This window comes from Leuciscus leuciscus (assembly GCF_965113295.1).
Source record: "Leuciscus leuciscus genome assembly, contig: HAP1_SCAFFOLD_719, whole genome shotgun sequence".
NCBI classification, from domain to species: domain Eukaryota; kingdom Metazoa; phylum Chordata; class Actinopteri; order Cypriniformes; family Leuciscidae; genus Leuciscus; species Leuciscus leuciscus.
The window spans coordinates 4,064-17,941 of NW_028118021.1; the positions used below are offsets into that span (position 1 = coordinate 4,064).

Here is a 13,878-nt window from a genome sequence, read left to right on the forward strand (position 1 = left end):
TTTGTGTGCAACACATCCCACTCCAACTCTGTGGGTGCTTCTCATTTCTTATTTGTGCATCCTCGTTTCCTTTCCTCGCGTCTCAGCTCCGCCCCCTGTAGGATGCGAGGGAAGGCTGCAAGGAAAAGACGCGAGGACGGAGGAATCGAATGTAACTTTTTTTAAAACATTGGAATACTTGATCACTCAAGCGTCACTTCATCGCGTCATCAGCAGCGCTCAAAGGATCTGCCCGTATGTTGTTGAAGTTTGTTTATTTAAGAAATTCATAATAAATAATAATAAAGAAAGATACCCTGTTGAAATATGTGAGATGTGTGGTTTATATAAACTGCAAAGGTAAAGTATAAATTAAAATGATTGTGACCGATGTGAAGGGGGAGGAGAATTTAGACGTGCGTCACGTTTAAGTCGATAAAACTCTTCCGCATAGGATACACCTGTGTATCCTCGCTCATGACTCCTCAGGAAGCCTCCTAACTCCTCGATCCTCGACTCCTCGCGGTGCAATTAGAGAATTGAGATGTCCTTCAAGATGGCTGTGCTCGATCGGTTTCCGGGTCATAGGATGGAGGACGGAGGAGAGAGGAGACGAGGAGGGATATTGAAAAGCACCCTGTAGCTGTGTCCAGAGAATGTCTAATAGGAAGAGAATTGGCACTCTCTGGTTACTTCCGGTTTCTGGACTGGCTGCAGTAACACGTCTCTGTCCATGCGGGGGCGCTCGCAGGCGAGTGCAGAATGAATGGAGGTCTATGATGCTAAACCATCAAAATCCACTTTTCTCAGGATATAATTTTTTGTCTAGTAATTTGAATGTTGTATTCGAAAGGAGATGCAAAGAAATTACACATTGCTGGGTGTTAGATTTTTTAGAGTCACTTATTTGCTTTAAAAAGTATTTTAAAATGTCAATGACGTCATACACATCGCTACGACCAGATATACTGCTTGACGGCAATCCTTCAGTCGCTTTGGTGCTTTCGCGCTCTGCACTTTGTTTTCTCTCGAGGCATCGACAACACAGCTGACACAGGTAAATACACGAGCTAGATGAGTTTTTGTGTTGTTTGTTTCTGGTCCTGCTTCGGATGCCACGATGCCATCAAGCGATATCTCTGGTCGTAATCAGTCTTACACTGACCAATCAGCGTTCATTAGCAGAATGCTAGCGTGTTATGGGCAACAACAACTCAACCTGTAAGAGATCGAAAGGACATAAGTACTCGTTCATTCAATTTTCGACCTATAACCCATGTTGAACTTGCAAAACCTACAATAAAATCTGAGATTTCTCAACGGCAATCGGGTGAAAGAGACAAATTTAGCCGTCTAGCCCCATAGACTCCCATTCAGTCTGCACTCGCCCCCTATCACCTCCAGTGGAATTATAATGGAACTGCAACCAAGATCGATACAATGGGGCTAATAGGAAGTGCCAAGGCTCTCCGTAGACGGGCTCTGCTGTGTCCCAAAGTGAAGGCTGCGTCCTTCGAAGGACACGTCCTTCTAAGGACCCAGCCTACCCAGCCTTCCCAGCCGTCGAAGGACCCAGCCTACCAAGCCTTCCCAGCCGTAGAAGGACGCTCCGAGTCTAGCCTTCGTAGGATTGTAATTGCCACCAGGTGTTCCCCATTATGCTGTCGCCTAGCAACGCTGTGATAGGAGAGCTGTCATCATACGCGGCATCAATTAAAAATAAAAATGGAGCAAGACTACATAATTTTATTTTTCTTATTTTATGTTTTACTGGAGGAGATGGTGGGGATGTTTCATCCCAGGCGGCGCCGCCGGGTGATGTATCTCCGGCTTTGTCAAGACCGTGGCCAGGTAAAGTAAACTGGTTTGCTGCATCCCAATTCAGAATTTGCGTCCTTAATTGCTGGAGTACACAAGTTGAGACTGTACTTGAGTCATGTTATGATAGGCTACTTATGAAAATACAAAATACACATAAAGCTGTTCAAATGTTTAGTTATAGGCTAAGTTACCTTACGAAGATGCGATTTTTATGTAGTTTTATTCTCTTGATCATGGTGATCTTATTCAGGCATGTTTCCAGCGTGCTTTGTTTTAACGCAGTCGAAGCATAAAACACAAAACAATAAATAAACACAGTGAAATATACTTCTTAAATAAATACAGTGAAATATACCTCTTTAATATATATAGGTAGGCTACTCCCGCTCGCTTTCGGATGCAGCCTTTTATATGGCATGATGCATCTGTATAGCAACATTTCCTTAAAATTGTGCTCGTTTCATTTTCAAAATAACCTGTGGTTGACTGTAAGCAAGTACATTCGTTAAGTATTCACATACAAATGTGAAGTAATGAGGGGTTTTTTCTCTTTCACAGGACAGCAACACTACAAAACCATGGTATTTTACAATATGATAACTTGTTCTATAGTAAACTATTCAACAGTAAATTTAAATATAACTACCTTCAACATATTCAGAATTAAAATGCAACATACACATAGCCAAGCAGTAATATGAATGCAACAAAATATCTAAAAACCCTGACAAACAGTTTTTTATGCAGAATACTTAACTGTTCTTTTACTCTTAATATCTTAAGTAAATTAAATACAAGTATGCAAGATAACACTTGTACATAAGTAAGGTTTTAAATATAACCATTAATACTTAGTAAAAGTATTTTAAGTATCACTATATCTTCCAACAATTACTTTGTCACAACTTTAAACAATCTCTCTTTGTTTGTTTCCCTAAATCAGACCACACCCCTGTACTGCAGGATAAACCTGAGTGTGCCAGTGCTGGATGGGTTTTTTAATGACCGTGACACACGACCTGATTTTCGGCTGAGCAGGGAGGCCCTGAGAGTGCTGCTGGACCTGTTGAGAAGTGACCGGCAACACGGATGGGGTTCCACAATAGAGACCCTGGTATTTCTTTTCTGGCTGGCATGTGGTAAATCCTACCGGGTCGTCTCCAGAGCATTTGATATGCCTCGTTCCACTGTCCACCGCATTGTCCACCGGGTCGCTGAGGAGGTGGTGGCCATCCGCCACCAGGTCATTCGGTTCCCCAACACCCCAGAAGACCTGGAGGCAGTTTGCCGTGGCTTTGCAGGGCTGGCCAGACACAGAGCTTTCTTGAAAGCTGCTGGAGCAATCGATGGCTGCCATGTCCGCATCAAGCCTCCAAGCGGCCCTGATGGTCAATGCTACAGGAACAGGAAACTGTTCCCTTCCATCATCCTGCAGGCTGTTTGTGACCATCAGGGCCGCTTCATTGACACCTACGTGGGCTGGCCGGGGTCAGTGCATGACGCACGGGTGCTCCGGTACAGCCCACTGTACAGGAGGTCAATGTACCCTCCTCCAGGGCACTTCATCCTCGCAGACGGAGGGTACCCATGTCTCCAACACCCACTCCCCCTCATCACTCCCTACAAGAGGCCAGTACGAGGTGTGGGAGCCCAGCGCTTTAATCTCCATCATTCCAGGGCACGCTCCATTATAGAGCGTGCTTTTGGGATGATGAAGACCAGGTTCCGATCCATCTTCCTGAAAGCGCTGGAGGTGCACCACACCTTTGTACCTCATGTAAGTTAAATGAAAAATACATTTGCAAAAAACATAATTAACTTCTTTCTTCCAGACCATATAATTTTTTATTTTTTTATTTCAGGTCATCACAGCCTGTGCCATCCTCCACAACATCTGCCTTGGGGTTGGTGACATCATGGCCCCGGAGGATGAGCATGAGGAGGATGATGCGGAGGATGAGGGGGAGCATGTTTTGGAGACGGTCAGTGGGGCTCCCTGGCGTGACCAGCTCTCTGCAGAGGTGTCTGCCCTGGAGGAGGTTCCCATTGACCATGATTACTGGTAACAGGAGAGTCAGAGAACTTTAAAGCTATAATGGCCAAAACCAAAAATTTATTTCCATAGAATGGGTTTACATGTTGAAATTTTTGATGCTTTGATTTGAGGATGAGAATTTATTTTATTCTTCCCTCTTTTTGAAATGATTCAGTGAGATGGCAGCCGTCGATTGAGTCAGCCCTGCAAACCTGTTGTTAGACAATGCAGTGGACAGTGGAAATTATGCAGTCAAACACTCTGGAGACCATCCTAGATGATGTCCCACCCACCGGCAGAGAGGCCTTACCAGCGTCTCTATTGTGGAGCCCACCGGGGTCCAGCGGCACCACCAGGGTCTCCCTGCTCAGCTGAAATCTTAAATTATGTACTGTTCATTTATGTACTGTTCATTTAAATTATGTTGTCAGATGATATTTAAGTTATGTTGTAAATGGTTATTTATTATTTATAAAACATTATTTATCTATATAATTATTATTTTTTTCCAAATGTTATTATTGTATAAAATATTGCCTGTCAAACCTGTCATTAAAAAAAATAAGCAATGTCAAGAACGGTTCCTTTTTATTTCATATCCCAACACATCAAGTTACTTAAATAAACAATGCACAGAAATGGAACAAAAGTAATGTTTATTATTCATTTTAAATAAACTGTACACAAGTTTGGAAAAAAATACATAATTTAATATAACTTAGATTACAAAAATAAACTGTACAAAACTTAAGTTTCCTCTTTCCATTTAATTTAAATAAAAAATCCTCATTTATATATACATAAAAAAAATAAAAAATAAACTATTTCTCCACCATGCGCTCAAGAAGCGCAAACAGCCTGTCCATCCGGTCCCTGCTCTCTCGAGCTCTCCTCTCCTCTGCCTCCCTTTGCAGAGCCATGTCCTCTCTAATGAGGTCCAGCATCTCCTCCTCATAGTCCCGCTTTCTCCGTGCTCGTGGTGGTGCGGGTGCTGCTGCTGGTGCAGGTGCTTCTGCTGGTGCTGGTTCTACGGGTGCTGGTGGTGCAGGTGCTGCTGCTGGTGGTGCGGGTGCTGCTGCTGGTGGTGGTGGTGCTGGTGCTGCGGCGGGTGCTGGTGCTGGCTCCTCCTCACTGTGGCCACCCACTGCTGAACTTGGCCCTGGTGTGTCCTCACGGATTGAGGCGATAAGGACAGGGGGATTGGTAGAATGCCTCTGCCCCAACACCTCATTCATGAGGACAAACCAGGGCCACGTTTCAGCAGTGGGTTTCCCACCCACTCCCTCTCCTGTCCCAGGACACTTGCAATCCTAAGGCAGAACAAATTAACCATGGCTTGTTAACAACAACAGCACAATATTCAGAAAAGATGTGTGTATTAACTTTCTTACTTTGTATTTTGTTTTTAAGTTGTCCCATTTTTTTTTTTGCCTGCATGGGGGTTACCTTCCCCAGCAGGCCCATTTTCTCCAGAATTGCTCTAAAAAAGCAGAAAAGGGTACCTATGAAAAATTATAACACAGGGGTGCAAATGAAATATTAACATTAGTGCATTGTTAAAACTGAAAAAAAGACACATCAGGACATGCATTCAAAATAGTTTAGAAATCATATTTCTGGATACTCAAATGTGGTTAAAACCTTTGTAAACATAACTTGCATGACAGCACTACAAAAACACATAAAAGTGAAAACCATTGCATCATCTACTGCTTTTCTTATTGTTGTGGGTTTTCTAGGGTGAATGATATTTATTATAATACACAAGTGAGACAGATTACTGCAAATTTTACAAGTAGGTGTTGTCTTACCTCCAAGCCACGCTGGCGGAGTTTTTCACCCCGGTGAATAAATGGTCGTTTTCAGACCGCAGTTTAATAAACTGAGCGGTCTGCTCCTTGCTCCCTGAAAATTATTAAAGTAATTAGCACAAGTTTTGCGTCTAACCACCTGACAAATAAAGCCACCCAATGGTAACAAATGAGTTAAGATGAAGTTTATAAGAAATAAAAACTTGTGGCTTTTGACTGTGGTTTCGCTAGCTATTTAAGTAAATGAAAACATAATACTTACATTTAAAAGTGAATTTTCCCTCACCGGCCGAACTCGAGGACGCCATTTTTTCAAATGAAAATGCTTTCGTCACCGGCGCGCAATGACTTATGGGGTAGGATAGGCCACTAAGGATCCGTTTCTGTATCCTTCCTTTCATGGGGAAAGAAGGGTGCATTTGGCGTCGCTTTTAGCCTTCGTCGCGGCGCGATGACGCAACCGTCCTTCGAATACGGCCTTCGAAGGATGCATAACTGAATTGGGATAGCCTTCATCGAGCCGCGGTGACGCAATCGGCCTTCAAATGCGACCTTCCAAGGATGCAGCCTTTGAATTGGGACGTCCTTCGTCGCGCCGCTGTGACGTTTCGTCTCGCCGCGGTGACGCAATCGGCCTTCAAATATGGCCATCCGGTCTTCAAATACGGCCTTCGAAGGACGCAGCCTTCACTTTGGGACACAGCTTGTGTCCCAATGTGAAGGCTCCATCCTTCGAAGGACTGAAGACTTCAAGGATGCAGCCTATGCGTCCTCCGAAGGACGCACCATGTAGCCTTCATAGGATTTCCTAATTTGCGCAACCAGGTGTTTCTGATCACCGCTCCTCAACGGTGCGAGAGGACAGCTGCCATCCTGATAATTCATTTGATATAGCCTAATTGAGGAAACAGCTATGGAGCCAGAATTGGCTATTGTCATTTTTATGTTTTATATTTTACTGGAGGACATGGTGAGGATGTTTCAGCCCCGGCGCTGCCAGGTCATGTATTTTTGGTTTAGCCCTGTTTGAATATAAAACCCAATTGAATATAAAAAAGTCCAGTATTTCTCGCGCTCGTCATCGGCAGCTGTCACGGTTGCCAGGCGACAAGAACAGTCCTTGTAGGCTAGACCGGTCCGAGCGCTTCAGATGCGCCCTTTGATATGGGACATATCAAACTTATATGAGACTTTAATTTTCGGAACTGCATATTTCATTAAATATTCACGTACAAATGTGAAGTAACCTACTGAAGTACCTTTTTTCCCCTCACATGATTTTACATTAAACTACACAAAAGTATATAATGTAACAACCTTGAAAATATTCAGAAGTAAAATACAGGAATATCATAATATAAATACAAACTATAATAAAAACCCTGACAAGGAGTTTTTTCCCCTGCAGAATAAATACCTCTAGTTTTACTCTTGATACTAAAAACTTGTTATTAAAAGTACTTTTTTCAGAAATTACTCTTTTTGAAAGTCTAATTATTATTCTAATAAATTCTAATAAAAGTCTACATCATTTTTTTCTTATTTTATGTACTGTAAATGTTTGTTGATTTTGATATGTTTAACGTATGTTGTTAATAGTTGGAAAAAGTACTTTAATGTAGCCCATGGAACAAATGATTTTCATTTACCAATTTTATTTGAAAAAAAAAAAAGGTATACAAGAGTTTGTTTCAAGTAGAAATTATGACTGTAAAAAAAAAAAACAATGTCCAGAACAATTCATTCTCTTTTATTTACACATTTAAAGTTGCATAAAAAACAATGTACAGATTTTCTTTCCTTTTAAAAAATAATGAAAAAAGTTAAAGAATATGTAGAAAAAAATATATATTTTTCAATCATTTTCTCAAGAAGAGAAAACAGCCTGTCCATCCTCTCCCTACTCTCCTGTGCTCTCCTCGCCGCTGGTGCTGCTGGTGCTGGCTCCTCCTCACCGTGGGCACCCACTGCTGAACTGGGCCCTGAGGACAAACCAGGGCCGAGTTTCAGCAGTGGGTTTCCCACTCACACCCTCACCTGTCCCAGGACACTTGCAATCCTAAGGGCAGAGCAAATTAACCATGGCTTGTTAACAACAACAGCACAACGTGTTTTTTTTTCTCCTGAATTGCTCTAAAAAAGCTTAACACAGGGGTGCAATCTTAAGTGCATTGTTAACACTGCAAAATATGACACATCAAGACATGCATACAAAATACTTAAGAAATCATATTTCTATATACTCAAATTTGGTTAAAACCACATAGCTTGCATGACAGCACTACAAAAACACATAAAAGTGAAACCCCATTGCCTTATCAACTGCTTTTCTCATTGTTGTGGGCTTACTTCTTTAGCATATTCATTTTAGCCTAATACACAAGTGAGATAGACTAGAGCAAATATTACAAATAGGTCGTTAAACTAATATTAGCACAAGTTTTGCCTCAAACTACCTGACAAATGAAGCCACGCAATGGTGACGAAGGAGTTAAGATGAAGTTTATAATAAACTTTAACTCGGTTTCGCTAGCCATTTAAATAAATGAAAACATAATACTTACATTTAAATGTGAATTTGCTGTCCACCACCGATCTCTATAGTCTCGACCGCCTTTAAAAATAAATAAATAAATGCTGTCGTCAACGGCGCGCAATGACTTATGGGGTAGAATAGGGTAGGATAGGCCGCTAAGTGTTCATTTATGTATCCTTCCTTTCACGGGGAAACGAAGGACGCATTTGGCATCGCTTTTGAATCAGGGTAGCCTTCGTCGCGATGACGCAACCGCGGCCTTCAAATACGGACTTCGGAGGATGCAGAACTGAATTGGGACAGCCTTCATCGAGCCGCGTGACGCAATCGGCCTTCAAATGCGACCTTCAAAAGATGCAGCCTTTGAATTTGGATGTCCTTTGTCGCGCCGCTGTGACGCAATCGGCCTTCAAATGCGGCCAATCGGCCTTCAAATACGGCCTTCGGAGGATGCAGCCTTCACATTGGGACACAGCTCGGGTGTGGCAGGAATATTGCCCGGCCTGATTAGCGCTAATGTATGGCAGGTGCGGGAGAGAGAGAGGTGGCGTTCGCATAGGCTTCCTGTTTCACAAGCTAAGGATAAAAAGGGCCGCTCAGAGAAGTAAAAGGAGGTTCGGGAAGAGAGGTTCGTGCAGTTGGGTTCTGTGGAGTAGTTCTGGGCACACGCTTGTTCGGGGAAGTTGTTTGGATGTGCATACTTCCAGACTCAGACGGTAAGTAGACAGGTAAGGATTTTCCCACAACCATATGTTCCTTCCTAGAGCTCACAACCAAGGAGAGAGTGGATTAGGAGGAGGTTTCAGCGAGGCGTTATAGTACTCAGAGCTCAGACAGCTCGAAAGAGGATAACACAGAAAGATACTTCATCAACTCAGCTGTATCACTCCGAAGTTCTAATGGAGAGCAGGTATAATCACTTCTCACAAACGTGTAAGCAGGGGTTGCAGCCGCTTCTCAGCAAAAGCACACCGCACTCGTGTTCACTTCAATTCCACAGCAATGAGTCAATGTGTATCAATAAGACAAAAGTACTGCAATTCACTCACACAATAAGGCTGATCAGAGACCTCAATCCCTTCGTTACACTCTCGTGGGAGATATTCAATACTCCGTTCCTCTTCAGCACACTCTGAAACGCACAACTTCCCCAACAGTCAGATTTACATTCACTGCATCCTCTTCAAGCTTTCCAAATGTTCATAAGATGAAATCAATTCACTTAACTCTCTCTCTCCCTTCACAGCACAGATCCAATCAATAAATCAGTCCAGCAGATTCCCACAGACGAACTCCGATCCAGCAGACTTCAACAGGAGACCTTCACATCCAAACAACTTCCCCGAACAAGCGTGTGCCCAGAACTACTCCACAGAACCCAACTGCACGAACCTCTCTTCCCGAACCTCAACCTCCTTTTACTTCTCTGAGCGGCCCTTTTTATCCTTAGCTTGTGAAACAGGAAGCCTATGCGAACGCCACCTCTCTCTCTCCCGCACCTGCCATACATTAGCGCTAATCAGGCCGGGCAATATTCCTGCCACACCCGGAACCGGAGTGGGATGTGTTGCACACAAATCATTCCCTCGGGAAACTCATGACTCATCAAAGGGTTCCGCTCGCTGAGCGTTTTTGTCACCCGTGACATCCCCCCCCCCCTGCCAATCGGTTCTAGTCCCTAGAACCGGTATTCTTCAATTCCATTCGCCATACCTCTCAGGTGGCTGTCCTCGGGTGTCCCGCTGGGATCGTCGGGGTGGTGAGGGCGGAGCCGCTCTTACTTCAACTTCAGGGTCCCTCGGGACCACAGCCCATCCTACCATGGGTACCTCTGGGACGGGTGGCGCACTTGGGGCCTCGGCCGCTAGCTGAGGATAGTTCGGACATGGACGGAGCAAGTTTCGATGGAGCACCCGTATCGGTCCTGGTTTCCCCTCGGGCCGTACCGAGTAAACTGGAGCATCAGGCCCTTGTCGTCGTTCCACCACATATGGTGTCGACTCCCAGCGATCGCTAAGCTTCCCCTTCCCTGGGCGCCGGTTGTCCCTCACCAGCACTTGCTCCCCAGGTAACAAAGGGGCCTCTCGGGCAGTCCGGTCATACAGCCGCTTATTCTTGGCTGCTGCTACACTCAAATGATCTGAGACTCGTCGATAGGCATCGAGCAGTTGGTGGTGGTGTCGATTCACCCAGTCAGTGGTACTATACCCTCTTTCTGCAGCCTCAGTCCCCAGGAGCAAGTCCACAGGTAAGCGGAGATGGCGCCCAAACATAAGGTAGGAAGGAGCATACCCGGTAATACTATGCACACTATTGTTATAGGCTTGCAACAGCGAGGGGAGCCTCTCGGCCCATTGGCCCTGTTGTTCACTCTCTAGGGTCCCCAATAACCCCAGCAGGGTCTGGTTGAACCTTTCGCACCCCCCGTTACCCTGAGGGTGATAGGAGGTCGTATGGGTCTTCCGGCACCCATAAAAGTGGCTCAGCTCTTGGATGACTCGAGACTCGAAATTTGGACCTTGGTCTGAATGTAGGGTCTCCGGGCAGCCAAAAGGTTGTATCACTGCCCTCCAAAGGGCGCTGGCTGTGGTAACTGCCATCTGATCTACAGTGGGGACGGCCCAGGCGTACTTAGTGAATAAATCCGTCATCACCAGGATATTTTGAAATCGATCCGTCGGCCGACCTAGAGTCAGGAAATCAATTCCTATGATGTGCAGAGGTGCTTTAGGCCGCAGGGGGACCAGTGGGGCTCGAGCTTCCTTCCTGTGTTTGAACAACGTACACCGTGGACAACTCTGCACAAACTCCTCAACTTTCTTTTCCATCCTAGGCCAGTAGAAATACCTCCTCAGCAGCGACAACGTCTTCTCTTGGCCCTGATGGCCAGTATGGGTATGGTATGCGGTCAATAGCTCCGAGACCTGGCCCTCCGGTACCACCACCTGATGTACTGTCTCCTGAGTTCTGGGATCTCGCATCGAACGGCAGATTACCCCTTCTCTAAGTCGCAGCCTCTTCCACTGCCTTAGGAGCTGTTGTACTCCCGCCGTCTGAGCCCGCCTTCCCTCTGCCCTCGGCATGTATCCCTGTCTAAGGTACGACGTGACCTGACACATGTCTACATCTCCCTGCTGCAACCTTCTCCACCGCCCGGGGTCCCACTCCCAACTGGACGGAACATCCCTCAAGGTCCCGGGAGCTTCCACCATTGCCACCAACAACTCATCCTCGGGGCCAGGGGTACAAAGGGACGTTTGCTCGTCCCTCCGGGTGGCTGGGAGTCTGGACAGGGCGTCCGCATTTACGTGTTCTCTGCCGGGTCGATATTTAAGCTGGTAGTCATAATTTGCCAGTTGGGCCACCCAACGCTGTTCTACTGCCCCCAACTTGGCAGTCTGCAAATGTACTAACGGATTATTATCCGTAATCACCGTCACCTTGGCTCCCCACAGGTAATCTTTGAATTTCTCCGCCATGGCCCACTTCATTGCCAGTAGTTCGATTTTAAAGGAACTGTAATTCGCCGCGTTCCGCTCTGCGGGATGTAAACTTCGGCTTGCGTATGCAATCACCCTCTCGTATGCAATCACGGCTCCCAAACCTGCGTTGCTGGCGTCACTGTACAAAAGGAACGGCAGGGTAAAGTCTGCGTAGCCCAATATAGGGGCCCTCAGAAGTTCCTGCTTGAGGTCCCGGAAAGCAGTCTCACAGGTCGAGTCCCAGTGCACCGACGGAGAGCCTTTGCCACGAGCACGTCCGGAACCAGCGAGGAGTTGGTTCAATGGTTTAGCAAGCCCAGAGAATCCTTTTATAAAGCGTCGATAATATCCCACGAAACCCAGAAACGACCGCACCTGTCTCACTGTCCGGGGCGGCTCCCACCCTTGGACCGCCGCCACCTTCTCCGGGTCGGGGGATATCCCTGCAGCACTAACACGATGCCCCAAGAACAGTACCTCCTTCCGCAATAACTGGCATTTATCTGGCCTAAGCTTCAGCCCATATTTCTCCATGGCCCTGAACACTTCTTCCAGATGGTACAGGTGAGTGCGGAAATCAGGAGAGAAGACAATCACATCGTCCAGGTAGACCAGCGTCGAGGTGACCAGTTGTCCTCCTAGACAGCGCTGCATCAAGCGCTGAAAGGTCGCAGGAGCATTGCACAGGCCGAACGGCATCTGGTCCCATTCAAATAACCCAAACGGGGTGGTAAAAGCTGTCTTCTCTCTATCTCGGTCATCTACCTGCACCTGCCAGTATCCACTCGCCAAGTCCAATGTTGAGTACCATGCCGCTTGGGTGAGACTGGTGAGTGAGTCTTCAATCCGTGGCAACGGGAATGCGTCTTTCTTCGTTACACTGTTAAGTTTGCGATAATCAACGCAGAATCTCCAAGCTCCCGTTTTCTTCTGAACCAGGACGATGGGCGCTGCCCACGGACTACTGCTCTCTCGAACGATTCCTCCCTCCAGCATCCCTTTCAACAGGCCACGGACCTCGGCATAAAGAGTAGGTGGCACTGGACGGTACCGCTCTCGGCTAGGCATTGCTTCACCGGTGGGTATTTGATGCTTCACTACCCCTGTGCAACCATAGTCCTCCTCATGGGTCGAGAACACATGTTGCCATTTGCTCAAGAGCTTCTGGAGCTGTAACACTTGTTCCTCCTCCAGATTCTCACCCTTCAAGGACTCACCCATCAAATGGGTCGGCACCCCTCTTCCCACAGGGCCCGGTTCTACCTCAATTGGGCGGACGGCAACTTCCACCACCGCAGAGCTCACCTGCCTGAAGCAGACATCCTGATGCTCATGAACCTGGACATGACGTACAGAGGAAACTCGGACCAGACGTTGGTGTCGACGAAGGAGCACGGGGTAAGGGTGGGCGTTCCGCACCTTTACTGAGACTCGCCCTCGGTGGATGACCGCCAGTCCGTGCGCCACTTCGATGGGCTGACAGTCCTCATGGGGCTCCACCAGAACACAGGTTCCCGACCCCCGGGGTCCCGCAGGCACTCGGACCCAAAGAACGGTCTCGCTCTGAGCTGGGACAGACAAGGCATACCGACAGGCAACTCGACCGATGTCTTCTCTCTCCTGCACTTGACTAGCTACGTGCACACTTTGGCAATCGGCCAGAATTCGGTCCCAGTCCTGCCTCGCCGATGACAGCGACGTCCGAGCCGGCCGGCCCCGAAACAATTCCTCCCAGCAATCCAGTATAACATTCATCCCTAGGAGTGCTCGGTGAATGCCCAAGCAATGATCTCTAACGATAACGACCCCTTTCTGTTGGACGGGGACCCCTCGGACCAGAAAGTCTACCATGATGTACCCAGTGTAGGGAATGTCCAGACCATTTGCCCCCCGTAAAATCAGCCTAGAGGCTTCCATTGCTTGGAGCCGACGATCTGCAAACAACTCCTGGGCCAAACTCTCTGAGAATAATGTAACTTGAGAACCTGTATCGACCAGACAATTTATTGTGATTCCGTTAGCTTGAACCTCCACGGTGGGACAACGCCCAACCCAGTCATCTCGTAAAGCAGGAACAGAAGGAGGGTCACATGAAGGGGTCCCGGCCACTTGACCCACAGTGGCCGGTGGGACTAAAAACCCCCTTGAGAACCCCGACGGAGCCCACACTGACGACTGATGTGTCCCGGGTCTCCACAATTATTACAAATGGGC

At 46.8% G+C, this 13,878-nt stretch overlaps 1 protein-coding gene across 2 annotated transcripts; it reads left to right on the top strand.

Moving 5' to 3' along the window:
- The first annotated feature begins 1,713 nt into the window (after nucleotides 1–1,713).
- Nucleotides 1,714–4,203, top strand: LOC309491917 (putative nuclease HARBI1). 2 transcript variants are annotated; one of them, XM_082190945.1, is made up of 4 exons: nucleotides 1,714–1,830; nucleotides 2,744–2,914; nucleotides 3,663–3,873; nucleotides 4,015–4,203. In XM_082190945.1, exons 1-3 carry the CDS (start codon nucleotides 1,759–1,761, stop codon nucleotides 3,864–3,866), a joined length of 447 nt encoding a protein of 148 aa, XP_082047071.1. In that variant the 5' UTR covers nucleotides 1,714–1,758; the 3' UTR covers nucleotides 3,867–3,873; nucleotides 4,015–4,203. The 2 variants fall into 2 exon arrangements, with proteins under 2 accessions (XP_082047071.1, XP_082047070.1); XM_082190944.1 differs by lacking the exons at nucleotides 1,714–1,830; nucleotides 2,744–2,914 and adding an exon at nucleotides 2,958–3,577.
- Nucleotides 4,204–13,878: the final 9,675 nt, after the last annotated feature.

Bases quoted from the DNA above. Each gene is read 5' to 3' on its own strand.
- LOC309491917 (XM_082190944.1), top strand. From the start codon at position 2,975: ATGCCTCGTTCCACTGTCCACCGCATTGTCCACCGGGTCGCTGAGGAG. The intron at 3,578-3,662 runs GTAAGTTAAATG...TTTTTATTTCAG, and splicing joins ACCACACCTTTGTACCTCAT to GTCATCACAGCCTGTGCCAT.